This window comes from Balaenoptera musculus, chromosome 2 (assembly GCF_009873245.2).
Source record: "Balaenoptera musculus isolate JJ_BM4_2016_0621 chromosome 2, mBalMus1.pri.v3, whole genome shotgun sequence".
In the NCBI taxonomy this organism is placed as follows: Eukaryota; Metazoa; Chordata; class Mammalia; order Artiodactyla; family Balaenopteridae; genus Balaenoptera; species Balaenoptera musculus.
In genome coordinates, this window is record NC_045786.1 from 71,994,096 (window position 1) to 72,013,347 (window position 19,252).

The 19,252-nt window shown below is 34.1% G+C and overlaps 1 protein-coding gene across 5 annotated transcripts in view; it reads left to right on the plus strand.

Moving 5' to 3' along the window:
• Positions 1–19,252, plus strand: part of VPS13C (vacuolar protein sorting 13 homolog C) — a 189,961-nt gene that overhangs the window by 52,224 nt on the left and 118,485 nt on the right. For all 5 annotated transcript variants that reach the window (XM_036841778.1, XM_036841776.1, XM_036841777.1 and 2 more), the window contains 7 exons: positions 215–277; positions 3,963–4,092; positions 4,658–4,752; positions 14,954–15,096; positions 15,945–16,137; positions 17,698–17,812; positions 18,396–18,532. In XM_036841778.1, coding sequence (XP_036697673.1) covers positions 215–277; positions 3,963–4,092; positions 4,658–4,752; positions 14,954–15,096; positions 15,945–16,137; positions 17,698–17,812; positions 18,396–18,532 — 876 coding nt within the window. The remainder of the gene's footprint in view (positions 1–214; positions 278–3,962; positions 4,093–4,657; positions 4,753–14,953; positions 15,097–15,944; positions 16,138–17,697; positions 17,813–18,395; positions 18,533–19,252) is intronic.

The following is a 19,252-nucleotide window of genomic DNA, read 5'->3' on the forward strand; positions in this document are numbered from 1 at the left end:
AACAAGCATTTACTTTCTTGAAAAACTGTTTCTCACATTGCAAAAAATAAAAATGTAAAAGCCAAGTGTACATTCAAATTTATACTTATACTTTCAATAGATCACAAATGCTGTTTGTTCATGGACTAGAATAAGCCTAGAAATCATAGAAGAAAAGAATTTTTTTAATCTAATGACCATTTTCTTTGTTTACAAGTGTCTCTTTGTTTTTTAGGATTTGGAGAGGCCACTAGATGTTTTTAACATAATTTTAGCAAGGCAACAAGCACAAGTTGAGGTAATCTTTTCTTCTTTTTTTTTCTTCATGATATTTTTTTTTTTTTAAACTGGAGTATATTTGCTTTACATTGTTGGGTTAATTTCTGCTGTACAATGAAGTGAATCAGCTATATGTATACATACATCCCCTCCCTCTTGGACCTCCCTCCCATCCCCCCATCCCACCCATCTAGGTCACCACAGAGCACCGAGCTGAGCTCCCTGTGCTATACAACAGGTTCCCACTATCTATCTATTTTACACATGGTAGTGTATATATGTCAGTCATTTTTATTAGCTGATTTTATGTTTTAAACATGTTAATACTACTCCTTTAAACCTGGGATCAAGAAATTTAAGTTTCATGGGAAGTTGTTTAGATTTACTCACGTAAGAATAAAGGTTGAGTTTTCATGTCTTAATTTAGTCTCAGGAGAAAATTAATTGGAATATTGGAGGAAAAAACCCCACTAATATGAAGGGGCAAATTTTCTAATTTTATAACTAAAAATTTGCTAACCCCCCAAAAGAAAGTAAGTAAAAGTCATCCATAATCCTAGCAATACAGAATGCTGGTGTTAACATTTTGATATGTAGGCTTCTAGTTTTTCTCTCATGCATATGTACCTAGTTATTTATACTTTGTATTCCCCATTTCTTTCCTTTTATTTCCTCTTCCCTCGCTTCCTTCCTCCTTTCTTTAACCCATTTTCTTTTCTTCCCTCCTTCCCTCCTTCTCTTCCTCTTCTCTTCCTTTCTTTTTTTTTCTAAAATTGGGCTCAATCTGTTTGTAATGTTTTGTAATTGCTGACTTATCCCACTTGGTACCTTGTCCTCATTGTTCCATGTCATTTCTATTATTCTGTAACATGACTTTTTTGGTAAACAAAAAAATAAATTATAAGTGCAATAAACTCATTATAGAAAAGTTAGAATATAAAGATCCACAAAAAAAGAAAATAGAAATACCCATTATCTCACACACTAAAGATAACTACTGTTAATACCTTTTTGTGTATTCTTCCAGGCTTTTTTATAGTCGTAGATCTTTATACACATACTCATTTTTTTAAATGGGATTAAAGCATATGCACTTGTTCATTCATATACTTAGTAAATGCTCATTGAGTGCCTGTTGTACTAGCATAATAGTCAAGAGTGTAGACTTGGGAGTCAGATGGTCTGGATTCTAATCCCAGCTTTGCTGTCTGCTTCTTGTTTGACCTTGGGTTGACTATTTAACCTGCCTGTGCCTCAGTTTCCTCATTTGTAAAACAATATTAATTCACAGTACCTACATCATAGGGTTATTGTGTGGAGTACCTGATAAACTACATAAACCACTTAGACTATTATGTGCCTGGCACAATTCTATGTGCATATTATGTACATCTCATCACCCTTGCCGTATTCTGTTTGTTAGAAACAAGTCACAGGTCATGCCCACACTCAAGGGAAGGGGACTGTCCAAGGGTAAGGACACCAGGAGGGAGAAGTTTTAGGGCAGGTGGGGGATGAGTACAACATGTGAAAAAAAAAAGTGAGGAACTCACTATTGAGAAGGTCACTTCTCCAAGTGTTGACTTCCCTCCACCATCTGCCTACTTTGCTAACTTTTCAGAGTCTGTGGTAGATGCTTTTTATGTTTTGTCCAGAATTTTTTGTTGTAATAAGCTATGAAGGATGTGTTGTAGAGGGCTTAGGCCATCATGGAACTGAAAGTTCATCATTGGATTTAGCCGTAAAGAAATCATTTGAAGAACAAGTTTTATAGAATAGTATGGGTAGAAATTTGATAGGAATGAGAGGGAGTGGAAGATGAGGAATTGGAGAGACTAAGTACAGACAGTTATGATACTTCACTGTAAGTGGAAAGCAAGATAAAGGGAGTGGCAACTCGTGGGGATTGTGGAGTCAAGAGAAGGATTTGTAAGTTGCTTTTCTTTAAAAAAAAGTTACAGTGTTCTGTTTTATATAGTATTCCATAGAATTGTTTATCCAACATAATTTTAAATAACTGACTAGTATTCAGTTCTGTTCGTATACCAGAATTTGCTTACTATTTCCCACTGGTTATATTTGATTATAAATGACACTACAGTGAGGAGCCTTGTCTTTACATTTTCTCAAGCGTCTCTTATTTTCTTAAGGACAAATTCCCCAAGGTGGGGCAGAGAGTGTGAATATTTTAAAAGGTATTTGCTACTACTGTGGATTTGTTCCTGTGAATTAGAGAAACATTTTGCCAGAAGAAACAGATAATTCTAATCCTCCCTAAATTAAGTTGCTTCAGTTTAATTGGGTGTTCTTAATACTACTTATCAGTTGCTTCAAAATTGAAGGAAGAAGATAAATTATTGGATGCTGTGGCTAAAGAAGGATGGGGTGTAGATGAAGAGAAGGCAATTAGATTCATCCAAGATTGATGTTTTTTCATTATAGTGGAAAATCTGCAGGGCCAGAGAGTTTAAAATGTGGGCAGAGGATTGGATGAAGTTATTTACCTTGGCCTCTTAGCTGGACAGGGAAGGGAAGTGAAGGCAACAGAGGTGGTATTGAGGAAAAAGTGAAAGGGTTCTGCATACCTCTTCATATTAAATTTTATACACATTTTAAAATTTATGGTCTCATAGATATATTTTACTGTGAAAAGTAAAAATGCATACTAATCTTCTATGCTAGGAGAATAAAGAAGTTAAATGTTATTTCATATAAAATATAAACAAATCAGCTATATATTTTTTTACCCATTACGTTTCTGACTGCTGAAAATGGATTAAGCTTGACAAAAGGTAGTTAGAGCTGAGATATAACTGGGACCATCAGTGATTTTGTGGGCAGATATAGACCTATTCCCCGATTATTTGTTTAATGTCTACTTGTCGAAGATAACTTATTTAACTTAGTTTATACTGAGTTGTTAATCAAACTTATTCTCTTTACTATAGAATTCAGCTCTTTAACTTGTCTTTTGGATTATTTCACTTTTTGGTACACACAGAAGCTTGCAGTATGTTACCAATTCACTACCAATTTAAAATATTTTAAAGTTAAAGTGGGAAAATTATTTACTTATTCAGGAAATGAGAATATAGAGTCTAAATTACTTAAGCCCTATATTCTTTTTATCCTTTTGTTTTCCACTTTTGAGTTAGTCGTCTGTATTTTATTGAAAAGTGGGTAAAGACAAGGAGCAGCAGATAATCAAGCCAGGATTTGTTGAGAAACAGGATGAAATGAGATTTGAGGACTTTATAATTTTATTTATATTCTGTCCCCCAAACATGTTCATAGTTAGCAAGTCAACAATGTATGTGAATTATGAAATAGGATTGTTAAATTTTATTTTTGAGTGTGGAAGTATCTTCCTTTCAGGGAACTTTTCATTTTAAAAATCTGTCATAGTAGCTCCTTACCTTATAAATTTGGAAGACACATTGCTCAGAAGAATTTTACTTGAAACATTAACTTACTCACAAAATGCAACTTCGTCAGAAAGCTATCAGTAGGTGTGACAAGTATATAAATTAATAGACTACATTAACCAAATAATGTTGAGAATCGTTTCAGAAGGAACTAGCTTTATTGACTGCTTTTAACTTAATTTAATGTTAAAAAAATTAACCATTGTTCTTACCTGGCTACACCTGAAAGTGAAGAGGGCATTTATTCTTTAATTCAATTTTTTGATTTTTATTTTTTAGGTGATTCGATCTGGGCAAAAATTAAGGAAAAAGTCTACTGACAGAGGCGAGAAGCGTGGAGGCTGGTTTAGTGGGTTTTGGGGTAAGAAGGAATCTAAGAAAAAAGATGAAGAATCTTTGATTCCTGAAAGTAAGTTCCAAGTCAGATAGTTTATTGTACACTGATAAGGAAAAAATATATAAATTATGTTTTAGCCAGTTAGTTGAATTTTATTTTATAATGTTTTTGAAATAAAAGCTTAGTATAGTAAACATATAAACGAATACATCAGGATGGAACATTCCCATGTTTATTTAACTAAAATAAAACTTTGAATTTTTGAGAAAAGTTATTTGTGTGAAATTTTAAAACTTGAAATTCAGAAATCTCACAGGTAGCATTCCTTATTGTTACTTTTTTACATGGATATTTAATTAGATGTTTCACTTAATTTTTAATATACTTAGGGAATTATAAAATTGTTATGTGACAGCTGAATTTCCTTAATGGTGTCTCTTTGCGTTTTCTTGACCTAAACAAGCAAATACATGATGTTTAACAAGTCAAAATAGTATATTAGAGGAAATTACTTTGCTGCTTTTGCTTTAACATTTGTGTCTATTGATTTTAGGCCACTCGTTAGTTTGGTTTGATTTTTTTTATTGTATCTGTAAGACTGAAGCAATTGATTTCTTAAAATACTATCTTTTTGTAGCTATTGATGACCTTATGACACCAGAGGAAAAGGATAAGCTCTTCACGGCTATTGGTTATAGTGAGAGCACCCACAACCTAACTTTACCCAAGCAGGTAATTATTTAGGTGGTTTCATTTTTCTGTGTTATCTTGAATTGGGTTAAACAAGTTATTGATTTTTAAAGTAACTAATAAAAATACGTTACAGTTTGTTTCTGCTTTACTTTTTGTTAAATGTTTCAGTCAGACATTACCAATTAAAACTGTCTCCAACTTTAGATTTAGTTGCTTTAATGAATGTGAGAATAACCTGATAAAAAGTACTTATTATAGAGGTAAATTAAGTCTTTTAAAAATTTTATCTTAAAAAATCTGTGTGTGTGAGATGTAAGTCATGTATAAAAGAGTCGTCAAAACCAAAATGTATTGCTCATTTGATTTGTCATAAAGAACAGCTGTGTAATTACTATTGGTTAAATTATGGACTGTGCAATAGATAGGGCATTATTGTGAGATCTATCTCTGTTCTTTCATTGTGTGTATTTTGCTCACTTTCATTGTTGTGTAGGTATTTTCATTTGAAAATACCACAACTTATTTATTCATACTTTTGTTTTTGGGCATTTGGGTTGTCTTTGTTTTTTGGTTGTTATGCTACTATTAACTTCTTGTAAATGTCTTTTAGTGGGCATATGAGATTTTCTGCTCAGTATATCCTTAGGAGTAGAATTGGTGTATCATAGGATATGAGTATGTTTAACTTTAATAGATTCTGCTAAATACTTTTCCAATGTGAAAAACATTTCCATCAGTGGTGTATGAAGATTCTTATTGTTCCACATCTTTACCAACTCTTACCATCAGTCTTTTAAATTTATCCATTCTAAATGGTGAGTATGTAGTATTACATTGTGGTTTTAATTTGTGTTTTCTGGATGACTGAAGAGGTTTTTCACTTTCTTGTACTGTTGTAGGCCTGATAGATATCCTCTTTTGTGAAGTAGCTTTTGAGTCTCTTGTTCATTATTGGGTTGTCTTTTCCTTATTGGTTTGTAGGAGTCTTTTATGTATTTGTTAAGTTACATTACATCCCTAGAAATTAGTCATTTTATAACTGGAAGTTTGTACCTTTGACTACCTTCACCAATTTCCGCCATACCCTGCTCCCTGTTCCTGGCAACCACCAGTCTATTCTCTGGTCTTTTTAGATTCCACATATAAGTGAGACCATACAGTATTTGTCTTTCTCTGTTCGACTTACTTTACTGAGCATAATGTCCTCAAGCTACATCCATGTTGTTGCAGGATTTCCTTCCTTTTTTACGGCTAAATAATATTCCATTGTGTATATCCACACCACATTTTCTTTATTTTTTCATCAGTCATTGGACACCTAGGTTGTTATAATGTCTTGGCTGTTGTGAATAATGCTTCAGTGAACATGGGAGTGCACATATCTCTTTGAGATATTGATTTCATTTCCTTCAGATAAATATCCAGAAGTGGAATTGCTGGATCATAAGGTACTTCTCTATTTAGTTTTTTGAGGAGCCTCCTCACTGGTTCTTATAGTGACTATACCAATTTACATTCCCACCCACAGTGTACAAGCATAGGAATATAAATTGGTACAGAATGATAGCCATTCTAACAGGTGTGAGGTGATACCTCATTGTGGTTTCTTATTTTTTTTTCTAAAGAACATTGGCAAATGTATTTCCCTCCATATGAAGTTATTAATGTTTTTTAATTGAAGTATAGTTGATTTACAACATTATATTAGTTTCAGGTGTACATCATTAGTGATTCAGTATTTTTATAGATTATGCTCCATTTAAAGTTCTTACAAAATAATGACTATTATATTTCCCTGTGATGTACAATATATCCTTGTTGCTTATTATTTTATATATAATAGTTTGTACCTTTTAATTTCCAAACACCTTTTGTGCCCATCCCCCTTTCCCTTGCCCATCTGGTAACCACTAGTTTGTTCTCTATATCTGTTGATGGACATTTAGGTTGCTTCCATATCTTAGCTATTGTATGTAATACTGCTGTGAACATTGGGGTGCATGTATCTTTTTGAATTAGTGTTTTCGTTTTCTTCAGATACACACCCAGGAGTGGAATTGCTGGATCATATGACAGTTCTACTTTCAGTTTTCTGAGGAACGGCTATACTGTTTTCCATAGTGGCTGCACCAATTTACATTACCACCAATAGTGTAGGAGGGTTCCCTTTTCTCCACACCCTCTTCAACATTTGTTTGTTATTTGTGGACTTTTTGATAATAACCATTTTGACAGGCGTGAGGTGATATCTCATTTCAGTTTTGACTTGCATTTCTCTGATGATTAGGCATGTTGAACTTTTTTTCATGTGTCTTTTGGCCATCTCTGTATCTTCAGTGAAAAAAATGTCTACTCAGGTGTTCTTCCCATTTTTTAAAATCAGGTTAGTTGTCTTTTGATACTGAGTTGTATGAGTTGTTTATATATTTTGGATATTAATCCCTTATTGGTAATATCACCTGAAAACATTTTCCCTTACATGATGGGTTGCCTTTCCATTTTGTCAGTGGTTTCCTTTGCTGTGCAAAAGCTTTTAAGTTTAATAGGGTCTGTTTATTTATTTTTGCTTCTGTTTCTTTTGCCTTAGGAAACAGATCAAAAAAATGTTGCTGCAATTTGTGTCAGAGAATATTCTGCCTGTGTTCCCTTCTGTGAGTTTTATGGTTTCAGGTCTTACATTTAGGTCTTCGGTCCATTTTGAGTTTATTTTTGTATGTGGGGTGAGGAAATGTTCTAATTTCATTCTTTTACATGTACTGTCCAGTTTTCCCAGCATCACTTATTGAAGAGATTGTCTTTTCTCTATTGTATATTCTTCCCTCTTTTGTCATAGATTAATTGACCGTAAGTGTGTGGGTTTATTTCTGGGCTCTCTATTCTGTTCTGTTGATCTCTGTGTCTGTTTTTATGCAGGTACCATACCGTTTTGATTACTGTAGCTTTGTAGTATACTCTGAAATCAGGTAGCGTGATACCTCTAGCTTTGTTCTTTTTTCTCAAAATTACTTTGGTAATTCAGAGTCTTTTATGGTTCCATATAAATTTTAGAATTATTTGTTCTAGATCTGTGAAAAATATCATGGGTACTTTGATAGGGGTGACATTAAATCGGTAGATTGCTTTGGGTAGTATGGCCATTTTAACAATATTAATTCTTCCAACTTAAGAACATGGGTTATCTTTTCATTTCTTTGTATCATCTTCAATTTCCATTATCGGCATTTTATAATTTTCAGAGTATAGGTCTTTCACCTTCTTGGTTAAGTTTATTCCTAAGCTATTTTATTCTTTTTGATGTGATTCTAAATGTGATTGTTATCTTGCATTCTGTTCCTGATCATTCATTACTAGTGTATAAAAAAGCAACAGATTTCTGTTGATTAATTGTCTATCCTGCAACTTTACTGAATTCATTTATTAGTTCTAAGAGTTTTTAGGCAGAGCCTTTAGGCTTTTCTATATATAGTGTAATGTCATCTGAAAACAGTGATAGTTCTACTTCTTCCCTTCCAATTTAGATACCTTTTATTTCTTTTTCTCATCTGATGGCTGTGGTTAGGACTCCCAATGGTATGTTAAATAGAAGTGGTGAGAGTGGGCATTCTTGTCTTGTTCCTGATTTTAGAGGAAAAGCTTTTAGCTTTTTGGCATTGAGTATGATGTTAGCTGTGGGTTTGTCATAAATGCTCTTTATTATATTAAGATATGTTCCGACTGTACCAACTGTGATGAGAGTTTTGTCATGAATGGATGTTGAATTTTGTCAAATGCTTTTTCTTCACCTACTGAGATGATCATGTGTTTCTTATCCTTCCTTTTGTTAATGTGGTGTATCATATTGATTGATTTGTGAATATTGAACCATCCTTACATCCTTGGAATAAATCCTACTTGATCATGGTGTATGATTTTTTTTATATATTGTTGAATTCAGTTTGCTAATATATTGTTGAGGACTTTTGCAACAATATTCATCAGAGATATTGGCCTGTAGTTTTCTTTTTTGTAGTGTCTTTGGTTTTGGTATCAGGGTATTGGTGGCCTCAGAGAATGAATTTGGGAGTGTTCCTTCCTCTTCAGTTTTTTGGAATAGTTTGAGAAGGATAGGTAATAACTCTTCTTTATATGTTTAGTAGAATTTCGCTATGAAGCTGTTTGGTTCTGTACTTTTGTTTGCTGGGAAATTTCTGATTAACTCAATTTTACTACTAATGGTCAGTCTGTTCAGATTGTCTGTTTCTTCTTGATTTAGTCTTGGAAGGTTGTATGTTTCTAGAAATTTGTCAATTTCTTCTAAAAAAGTTGTCCAATTTGTTGGCATATAACTGTTCATAGTATTCTCTTATGCTTTTTGCATTTCTGTGATAATGGTTGTTATTTCTCCTCTTCCATTTCTTGTTTTGTTTGTGTGGGTTCTCTCTTTTCACCTTGGTGAGCCTAGTTATTGGTCTCTATTTTATTTATTTCCTCTCTGATCTTTATTATTTTCTTCCTTCTGCTGACTTTGGTCTTTGTGTCTTCTTTTTCTTATTACTTTAGATGGTAAGTTTGGTCGTTTATTTGAGATTTTTCTTATTTCTTAAGGTAGGCGTGTATTGATATAAAGTTCTTTCTCAGAACTGCTTTCACTGCATGCCATAGATTTTGGAAAGTTGTGTTTCCATTTTCGTTCGTCTGGAGATATTTTATCATTTCCTCTTTGATTTCTTCATTGACTTTTTGGTTTTTTAATAGCATATTGTTTAGGCTCCATGTGTTCATGCTTGTCCCTCTTTGCTTCCTGTAGTTGATTTCTAGTTTCATACCACTGTGGTTGGAAGAATTGCTTGATATGATTTCTATCCTCTTAAATTTGTTGAGACTTGTTTTGTGGGCTAGCATATGATATATCATGGAGAACATTCCATGTGCATTTGAAAACAATGTGTATTTTTCTGTTTTTGGATGGAATGTCCTATAGATATCTATTAAGTCCATCTGATCTGTTGTGTCATTTAAGACCACTGTTTCCTCATTGATTTTCTGTCTAGATGATCTGTCCATTGATGTAAGTGGAGTGTTAAAGTCCCCTACTATTATTGTATTATTGTCAGTTTCTCCCTTTATGTCTGTTAGTATTTGCTTTATATATCTCAGTGCTCCTGTATTTGGTGTATATATGTTAATGAGTGTTATATTCTATTTTTATATTGATCTCTTTTTCATTATATAATGCCTTTCTTTGTCTTTTTTAAATAGACTTTGTTTCAAAGTCTGTTTTTTCTGATATGAGTATTGCTCCCCTCAATATCTTGTCATTTCCATTTGCGTGAAATATCTTTTACCATCCTCTCACTTTCAGTCTGTGTGTGTCTTTAGCTCTGAAGTGAGTTTCTTGTAAGCAGCATAAAGATGGATCTTGTTTTCTTATCCAACCAGCCATCCTTTGTCTTTGATTGGAGCATTTAATCTGTTAACATTTAAAGTAATTATTGATAGGTGTGTACTTATTGCCTTTTTGTTACTTGTTTTCCAGTGTTTTTGTAGTTCTTCCCTGTTCTTCTTCTTTTAGTTTCTTCCCTTTTGGTTTGATGATTTTCTTTAGTGCTATGCTTGTGTTCTTACTCTGTATTTTTTGTATATCTATTGTAGGTTTTTGATTTATGGTTACCGCAAGGTTCACGTATGTTGACCTATAACTATACTTGCTTGTTCTAAATAGGAAGTCATTTAAGCTCAAGCACATTCTAAGTGATCTACATTTTTTCCTCCCCTCCTTCACATTTTGATGTCACACACATTTGATGTCATATTTTACATCTTCATGTTTATCCCTTTACTGATTGTTATAGTTATAGTTGATTTTATAATTTTGTTCTTTTCGTCTCCATGATAGCTTAATTGATTGATTCTCAGACTTTACTATGTATTTGTCTTTACTAGTGGACTTCCCTTCCTACCTGATTCTATGTGGGTCTTTCTTACAGCCTTGGTTTTGCAGGAGTCTTTTTGCCAGTCTGCAGTTAGTTTTCTATGAGACTTGTTTACATGTAGACATATTTTGATGTGTTCATGTTGGGTAGTTGAGTTCATTTCACATCCTCCTACTGTGCCATCTTGATCTTCTCCCTCATTGTGGTTTTGAATTGCATTTCCCTGATGATTAGTGATGATGAGCATCTTTTTATATACCTGTTGGCCATTTGAATATCCTCTTTGGAAAAATGTCTATTCAGGTCCTTCACCCAATGTTTAATTGGATTATTATTATTATTATTATTATTTTGCTATTGAGTTGTATGAGTTCCTTTTATATTTTTCTTATTAACCCCTTATCAGATATGTGGTTTGCAAATATTTTCTCCCATTCTGTATGTTGCCTTTTCATTGTGTTGCTTCCTTTTCTATGCAGAAGCTTTTTAGTTTGATGTTGTCCTGCTTATTTATTTTTGCTTTTCTTGCTTCTGCTTTCAGTGTCATATCCATAAAATCATTGCCAAGACTGCTGTCAGGGAGCTTTTTCCCTGTGCTTTCTTCTAGGAGTTATGGCTTCAGGTCTTACATTTAAGTCGTTAACCCATTTCTAGTTAATTTTTGTGAGTGGTGTAAGATAGGGGACCAGGGACTTCCCTGGTGGTGCAGTGGTTAAGAATCCACCTGCCAAGACAGGGGACACAGGTTCGATCCCTGGTCCGGGAAGATCCCACATGCTGCGGAGCAAATAAACCCGTGCACCACAGCTACTGATCCTGTGCTCTAGAGCCTGTGAGCCACAACTACTGAGCCCACGTGCCACAACTACTGAAGCCCGTGTGCCTAGAGCCCATGCTCTGCAACAGAGAGAAGCCATCGCAATAAGAAACCTGCGCACCGCAAGGAAGAGTAGCCCCCACTCACCACAACTAGTGAAAGCCTGTGTGCAGCAACGAAAACCCAACACAGCCATAAATAAATGAATTAAAAAAAAAGGGGGGACCAGTTTCATTCTTTTGCACTTGAATATCCAGTTTTTCTCGCACCATTTAATAAAGAGACTATCTTTTCTCCGTTGAGTATTCTTGGGGTTTTTTTCAAATATTAGTTAACCATATGTGCATGGATTTATGTCTGTGCTCTCGATTATGTTCTGTTGGTCTGTGTGTCTGTTTTAATGCCAGGACCATATTGTTTTGATTTCTGTAGCTTTGTAATATAGTTTGAAATTAGGAAGTGTTATGCCTAGTCTAGCTTTGTGGGTTTTTTTTTTCCCTCTCAAGATTGCTTTTGCTATTCAGGGTCTTTTGTGGTTCCATGCAAAATGCCATTGGAGTTTGTAGGGATTGCATTGAATCTATAGATTACTTTGGGTAGTATGTACATTTTTAAAAGCATTAATTTTTCCAATCAATAAACAAAGCATAGCTTTTCTGTTTATGTTTTCTTTAGTTTCTTTCATGAGTGTCTTATAGTTTGCAGCATAGATATCTTTAACCTCCTTTGTTAAATTTATTCCTAATTATTTTATTGTTTTTTGCTGTTGTAAATGGGATTGCTTAAAATTTTTCTTCAAATTAGTGTATAGAAACAACTGATTTTGTATGCTAATTTTGTATCCTGCAACTTTACTGAATTTTTTCATTAGTTCTAACTTTTTTTGGTGGAGTCTTTAGGATTTTCTCTACGTAAGACATATCATGTGCAGAGAGAGGCAATTTTCCTTCTTCCTTTCCAATTTGGATGTATTTTGTTTCTTTTTCTTGCCCGATTTCTCTGGCTAGGACTTCACATGCTATGTTTAATGGTAGTGGTGAGAGTGGGCACCCTTGTCTTGTTCGTGATCTTGGGGAAGAACTTTTTACCTTTCAACATTGAGTATGGTGTTAGCTGTGGGCTTGTCATATATGGCCTTTATTATGTTGAGGTACATTCCTTCTATACCCAATTTATTGAGAGTTTTTATTGTGAATGGATGTAGAATTTTGTCAAATGTTTTTTCTGAATCTACTGAGATAGTCATGTGATTTTTATCTTTTTATTCATGTGATATATTACATTAATTTCTTTTCGTATGTTGAACCATCCATCCTTACATCCCAGAGATGAATCCTAGTTGATTATGGTATATGATCTTTTTACTGTGCTGCTGAATTTGGCTTGATAGTATTTTGTTGAGAATTTTTGTATCTGTGTTTATCAGTGATATTGGCCTGTAGTTTTCTTTTCTCATAGTGTCCTTTTCTGGCTTTGATATCAGGGTAATGCTGGACTTGTAAAATGAGTTTGGGAGTATTCCTATTCTTCTGTTTTTTTGAGGAGTTTTGAGAGGATTGGTGTAGATTCTTTAAATGTTTGATAGAATTCATCAGTGAAAACATTTGGTCCTGGGCTTTTTTTTCTTGGGATATTTTTAATTACTCATTCAATCTCCTTCATTATTGGTTTATTCAGATTTTCTGTTCATGATTCATTCTTGGTAGATTATGTTTCCCAGAATTTATCAATTTCTTCTAGGTTTTCCAATTTGTTGGTGGATAGCTGTTCATAGTAATCACTCTTATGGTCTTTGGTATTTTTGTGGTATCAGTTGTAATGTTTCTTCTTTAATTTATAATTTTATTTATATGTGTTGTTTCTTTTTTTTTGTTAGTCTATCTAAAGGTTTGTCAGTTTTGCTTTTCTTTTCAAAGAACCAACTGTTGGTTTTATTAATCTCCATTGTGTTTCTGTTTTTCTGCTGTATTCTCTTTTTCATTTATTTCTGCTGTAATGTTTATTATTTCCTTTATTCTTCTAACTTTGGGCCTAGTTTGTTCTTTCATAGTTCTTTGAGGTGTAAATTTAGGTTGTTTACTTGAGATCTTTCTTTTTTCTTGATGTAGGCGTTCATCACTATAAACTTTCCTCTTAAAACTGCTTTTGCTGCATCCAGTAAGTTTGGTATGTTGTATTCCCATTTTTGTTTGTCTCATGATACTTTTTATTTTCCCTTTTGATTTCTTCCTTGATCCAGGAGTGTGTTCAGGAGTGTGTTGTTTAATTTCCATGTATTTGTGAATTTTGTAGTTTTATTACTATTACTGATTTCTAGTTTCATTTCATTGTGATTGGAAAGACACTTGATATAATGTGTATCTTCTTGAATATTTTGAGACTTTTTTGTGGTCTAATGTATGATCTATCCTAGAAAATATTCCATTTATTCCAGAAGAGTATTTATTCTGCTGCTGTTTGGTGGAATTTCTCTCTATGTCTGTTAGGTCCATTTGGCATGTAGTGTTATTCAAATCCATTGTTTCCTTATTGATTCTGTCTGGATGATATCTCTTTTGTTGAGAATGGAGTCCCCAACTAATATTTTATTGCTGTCTATTTCTTTTGGTTCTGTTAGTATTTGATTTATATATTTAGGTGCTCCAGTGGGTACATAACATATTTACAGTTGTTACCTCTTCTTGATGGATTGACCCCTTTATCATTATATAATGACCTTCTTTGTCTCTTCTGACTATTTTTAACTTAAAGTCTATTTTTTTTTCTGATGTAAATATAGCTACTCTGTCTTTTTTGGTTAATGTTTGCTTGAAATATCTTTTTCCATCCCTTCACTCTCAGTCTGTGTGTGGCCTTAAAGCTAAAGTGAGTCTCTTGTAGGCAGCAGATCATTGTATCTTTTTTTAAAAAAAAAATCCATTCTGTCAGTCTCTGTCTTTTGATTGGAGAATTTAATTCATTTACATTTAAAGTAACTACTGAGAGATAAGGGTTTACTATTTACATTTTGTTAATTGTTTTCTGACTCTTTCATAGATTCTTTGTTCCTTATTTCCTCTCTTCTTGTGTGGTTTGATGAGAAACATCTCTCTAGTTACCTGTCCTACCTGTAGTCTTGACCTTTAAATTTTGGGGGCAGAATTTTTTTTTCTCAGTGTCTTACTAACTCTCCAATGTCATCAAGCAGATGTTCTTTGTATTTTGTTCAGTTTTTGAGCTAGAGGATTGGTTTGAATTACTTTGCCTTAGGGAAAGCTGCTGAATTGAATCTTTAGGCCACAAAATATTTTATCAGATTTCATTTTTATTACCTTTAAAACTAAGAGAAATTAATTTTGAATCTTTTGTAAATGTCCTGTTTGAGCAAGCAATTTTGTATTGAGTTTTCTAATGTTCTTTTTTTACAATGAACATACGTTTTTTAGATCATTTTATAATTTAACAGATTTAAATATGAAGAAATGAAAGAATTACTTAAAATTTAACCATTTTCATTCATTCTTTCATTTAGTATGTTGCTTATATTGTGGCACTGAAGTTAGTAAGCACCTCTGTTACAATAAGAGAAAACAGAAATATTCCAGAAATACTGAAAATTCAGATAATTGGCCTTGGCACCCAAGTATCTCAGCGACCAGGAGCACAAGCACTTAAGTAAGTTTTAAAAACTTGTTATTTTAATTTTTATTTCTAAGTTTGACTTCAGGCCAAAAAAATACAGTGTTACTTAGCATAAAAAAACCTGATTAATAGTAGTTTGTCTCTAATTTCTTTTCCTTTTGTGTGTGAAGATAGTCATTTTACATTAGAGTTTGTTTTTTACGGAACTATACGAGGAGCTCATCATTTGTTCTCCCCTTCCTTTTTTCCTTCACAAATATTTCTTGTGTACTGTTTAATTCATAGATTTGTTACTATGAAGGCTATGCATAGAAACAATAACTTTCTGTTTTCAAGGTGTTTATGCTGTAGTTGATAAGAGAGGAAACAAAAAGTTAATTTAAAATCTGTATAATATTTGAGAGCTCATAAGTAAGAAGGTACTGTAATGTGAAATACCTTAGGGTTAATGCTACACAAGCTCAGTTGTAGAAGGGAATAACTTGGGCTTGGAGATTTGGGGCTTAGGCTAACTGAATGGAAGGGACCAACAGATGCAGGGATGAGGGAGGAGAGTGTACAGGGTGGCATGAAATAGGGAGATGACTTCCATGAGTTAAGTATAGCATGTATTCGTGTGGCAGTTCTGCAGTGTTCTGAAGTTGGCCAAAGTGGATTTTCATGAGGATAAGGAGAATAAAAAAATAAACCAAATCAGAGAAAAAAAGCCCCAGATTGTGTGGGTAATTAAATGCCAGGCTACAGAGTTTGGACTTCAACTCTGGGTGATGGGCATGATCCTGGCTCTCAAAGGAGTTTTTTAAAAGGGAAATTTGTATTTTAACCTATTATATTACAAGGATCTTATTTGTAATACTTCTTTTTTCCGCATTGGATTGTAGGGTGGAAGCAAAATTAGAACATTGGTATATAACAGGTCTGAGACAGCAAGATATTGTACCATCACTTGTGGCTTCAATTGGTGATACTGCATCATCCTTGCTTAAAATTGAATTTGAAACCAATCCAGAGAATAGTACTGCTGACCAGACTCTGATTGTTCAGTCTCAGCCTGTGGAGGTCATCTACGATGCTGTGAGTACAAGGAGAAAGTGAATCCTTATTAAACACATCTTATGCTTCTGACATATGGTTTTCTTCTTTTTTCCTTTTCATATTTAACCTTAACTTACTTAGCAGCTCAGTTTACTGACACTTTTTTCTTTATTAAAGAGCAGTACATGTTTAGCAGTTAATTTTGATTTTTCATATGCTACAGATTTTTTTCTACTGTATGCTTATGTTAAATTTTTTAAAAATGTAATATACCCTTAAAGAAGTCTGTGTCTATTATACCGGCTAACTACTCACAAATAATTACACACCAGTTTCCTACTCCAGTTTCTTTTTGCTTATTTTCCCTTTCTCTTCAATGTTTGGAACCAGTTTAAAGAGCTTTAGCAGCAAATGAAAGAATTTTAGATACGGTTCACGTGAGAAAAAAGCGTTGCCATTTCTTTGCTGTTGAAAATGCTGGCTCCAGTTCTGTATCTGTAGCTCCATCTTTATTCAGACTCTCTTAACTCATCTTGAGCTAGCCAGCAGCAAGGGTGTGGTTCATCACTCGTTCCGTCACTTGTAGGTTGGCCCCACTCTGCCATTGAGATCCCTGACTGTTTTTTTTTTTTTTTTTTTTTTTTTTAAGTATTTTATTTTATTTTATTTATTTATTTTTGGCTGTGTTGGGTCTTAGTTTCTGTGCGAGGGCTTTCTCTAGTTGCGGCAAGCGGGGGCCATTCTTCATCGCGGTGCGCGGGCCTCTCACTATCGCGGCCTCTCCTGTTGCGGAGCACAGGCTCCAGACGCACAGGCTCAGTAGGTGTGGCTCACGGGCCCAGTTGCTCTGCGGCATGTGGGATCTTCCCGGTCCAGGGCTCGAACCCGTGTGCCCTGCATTGGCAGGCAGACTCTCAACCACTGCGCCACCAGGGAAGCCCTCCCTGACTGTTTTTTACTGTACAGTTTAGAAGTAAATTCACAGTGTGGGTGGGAGGCAGAACTTACGGTATTCTGTGATTTTTTTTTAAAAAATTAAAAAAAATTTAAATTGTGGTAACATACATAGAACATAATTTCCCATCTTAGCTATTTTTTAAGTGTATAGTTCAGTAGGGTTAAGTAACATTCACACCATTGTACATCCAATGCCCAGAACTCATTCTTTCTTGCAAAATGTCTGAATTTAAGTTCAAGGTTTGGGTGTAGGTAAGGACTGAACAGCTTTCTTATTTCCTCTCTAAACTTCAAAGTGCAGGAGAATCCAGTTGCAGTATAGAGAGGTGGAGTTTCACCTTCTAATCTGGAGGCCAAGTCTAGAAGTAATGCCCCATTGCTACATCAACATGATATCGTAGAACATACTTAAGGTCACCTTAACGATATGCACACATTTGTTGCCTTTCCAATAAGGTGAAGTGGGCTATACCTTTTTTCAGGTTCCCTTTCACTCCAGAGGGAGATGTAGTAGGGTGGATTGTCTTTGGAGGTACCACGTCAGTTCAGAGCCAGAGTTGATTAGAATTAAACTGAAACTTTAAATTTTGTAATATAGAAAGTACTCTGTATAACTTGTTTATATTTTAAATGATTTTATAGAAAACCATCAATGCAGTGGTTGAATTCTTTCAGTCAAATAGGGGATTAGATCTTGAGCAAATAACATCAGCTACATTGATGAAGCTGGAAGAAATTAAAGAGAGAACAGCTACAGGTAAAGAATTGACGGCATAAATGTCATCTAAACTCTCAAAATTTTTTGCTGTTCTAATGTAAATACTATGTTTAAAATAGTGTAGGTAGTTTTGTCAAATATACCTGCCAGACTGGGTGAGAAAGAGAATAATATGGGGCACAGATGATTCTGTCTGCTGTTACCTTCAGGAACCTGTGCCGCAGAGTGAACTTGAGCTGGAAAACATCCCTGTCTCAGTTCTTAAGCGACTGTTCACTGTACTGTGTGTGTGAATCGAGTTTTAAAGATACATGCTTTTGTGCATTATGGCCTCTAATCTTAAGCCACCTACTGTATCTGGTTACTTAACTAAAGAAATAATGAATTTTTCTATCTCTGGCTAAAATACTAGCTGTGTTGGTTTTATTATATTATGCAATATGATTGTTTCTCATTGACCATAATGCAATTTCACCTTACATGCTGAATGGAGAATCTAATCTGTGAAAAGAACTTCTCCAACATACTTTTCAAGTGATATTCTTATTCTCGTTGTTAATAATATGATTACATATTTCAGTTTGACTGCCTAATCTTTCATCATTTCTTTTTCTTCTTTTAGGACTTACACATATTATTGAAACCCGAAAAGTTCTTGATTTAAGGATAAATCTGAAGCCCTCGTATCTAATAGTTCCACAGACAGGTTTCCACTATGAAAAGTCAGATCTTCTCATCTTAGATTTTGGTACATTTCAGGTAGGTGTATATGCATTTCTGTCTGCCCATTTTTGCTCAGTTTAGTAGCTAGCTGTCTGACAGTATGCTGTTTTTCCCTCAGAGTTCACTTAAACTAAACCTAGACTTATTTCTTACTAGCATTTTGTCAAGCCTAGCTTAGATTGTGTAGTTTGTATGTATTTTACAGGTAATAAAAAAAAAAAAAAAAACCTAACATTTTCTGAAATGGTGGATGATTTGACATTGAGGACTGGGTTACTGCTTTCTTTTCCTAATTAGAGAGAAGCACTCCTAGTTTTCAAGCACTCCTAGGTTTCCAGAATCTAATTACATAGTTTTCTTTGTTAATTTATATGTCTTGAGAATAGAAAATTATACAGATATGAATATATGTTTGTTAAATCACTGACATCAACTAAGTAGAGTACAAGAACTCTAAGGGTTTGGGTGTTGAACCTCCTAGAAATCCAATCTTCTGAGAAAAAGTGAAGATTTCAAGAAATGTAGTCCTGAATTGATCCTTGTTTCCTTTAGGAAGAGGGAAAAGCAAGTTGAGATTGGAGCTGAATTCTAATGGCCTAATAATTCTAGTTATATAGTGGGGAGAGGAAGGAGTAAAGTCTTCTGTTTCATGGTGAAGAGTTTAGGATAGCTGGTAGAGAAGCTTGAGCCACAAGTGGTGACAACTCCTGAGAGCCAGGAAGAGTCGCATGTCTAGACGGGTTATTTGAGATAGAC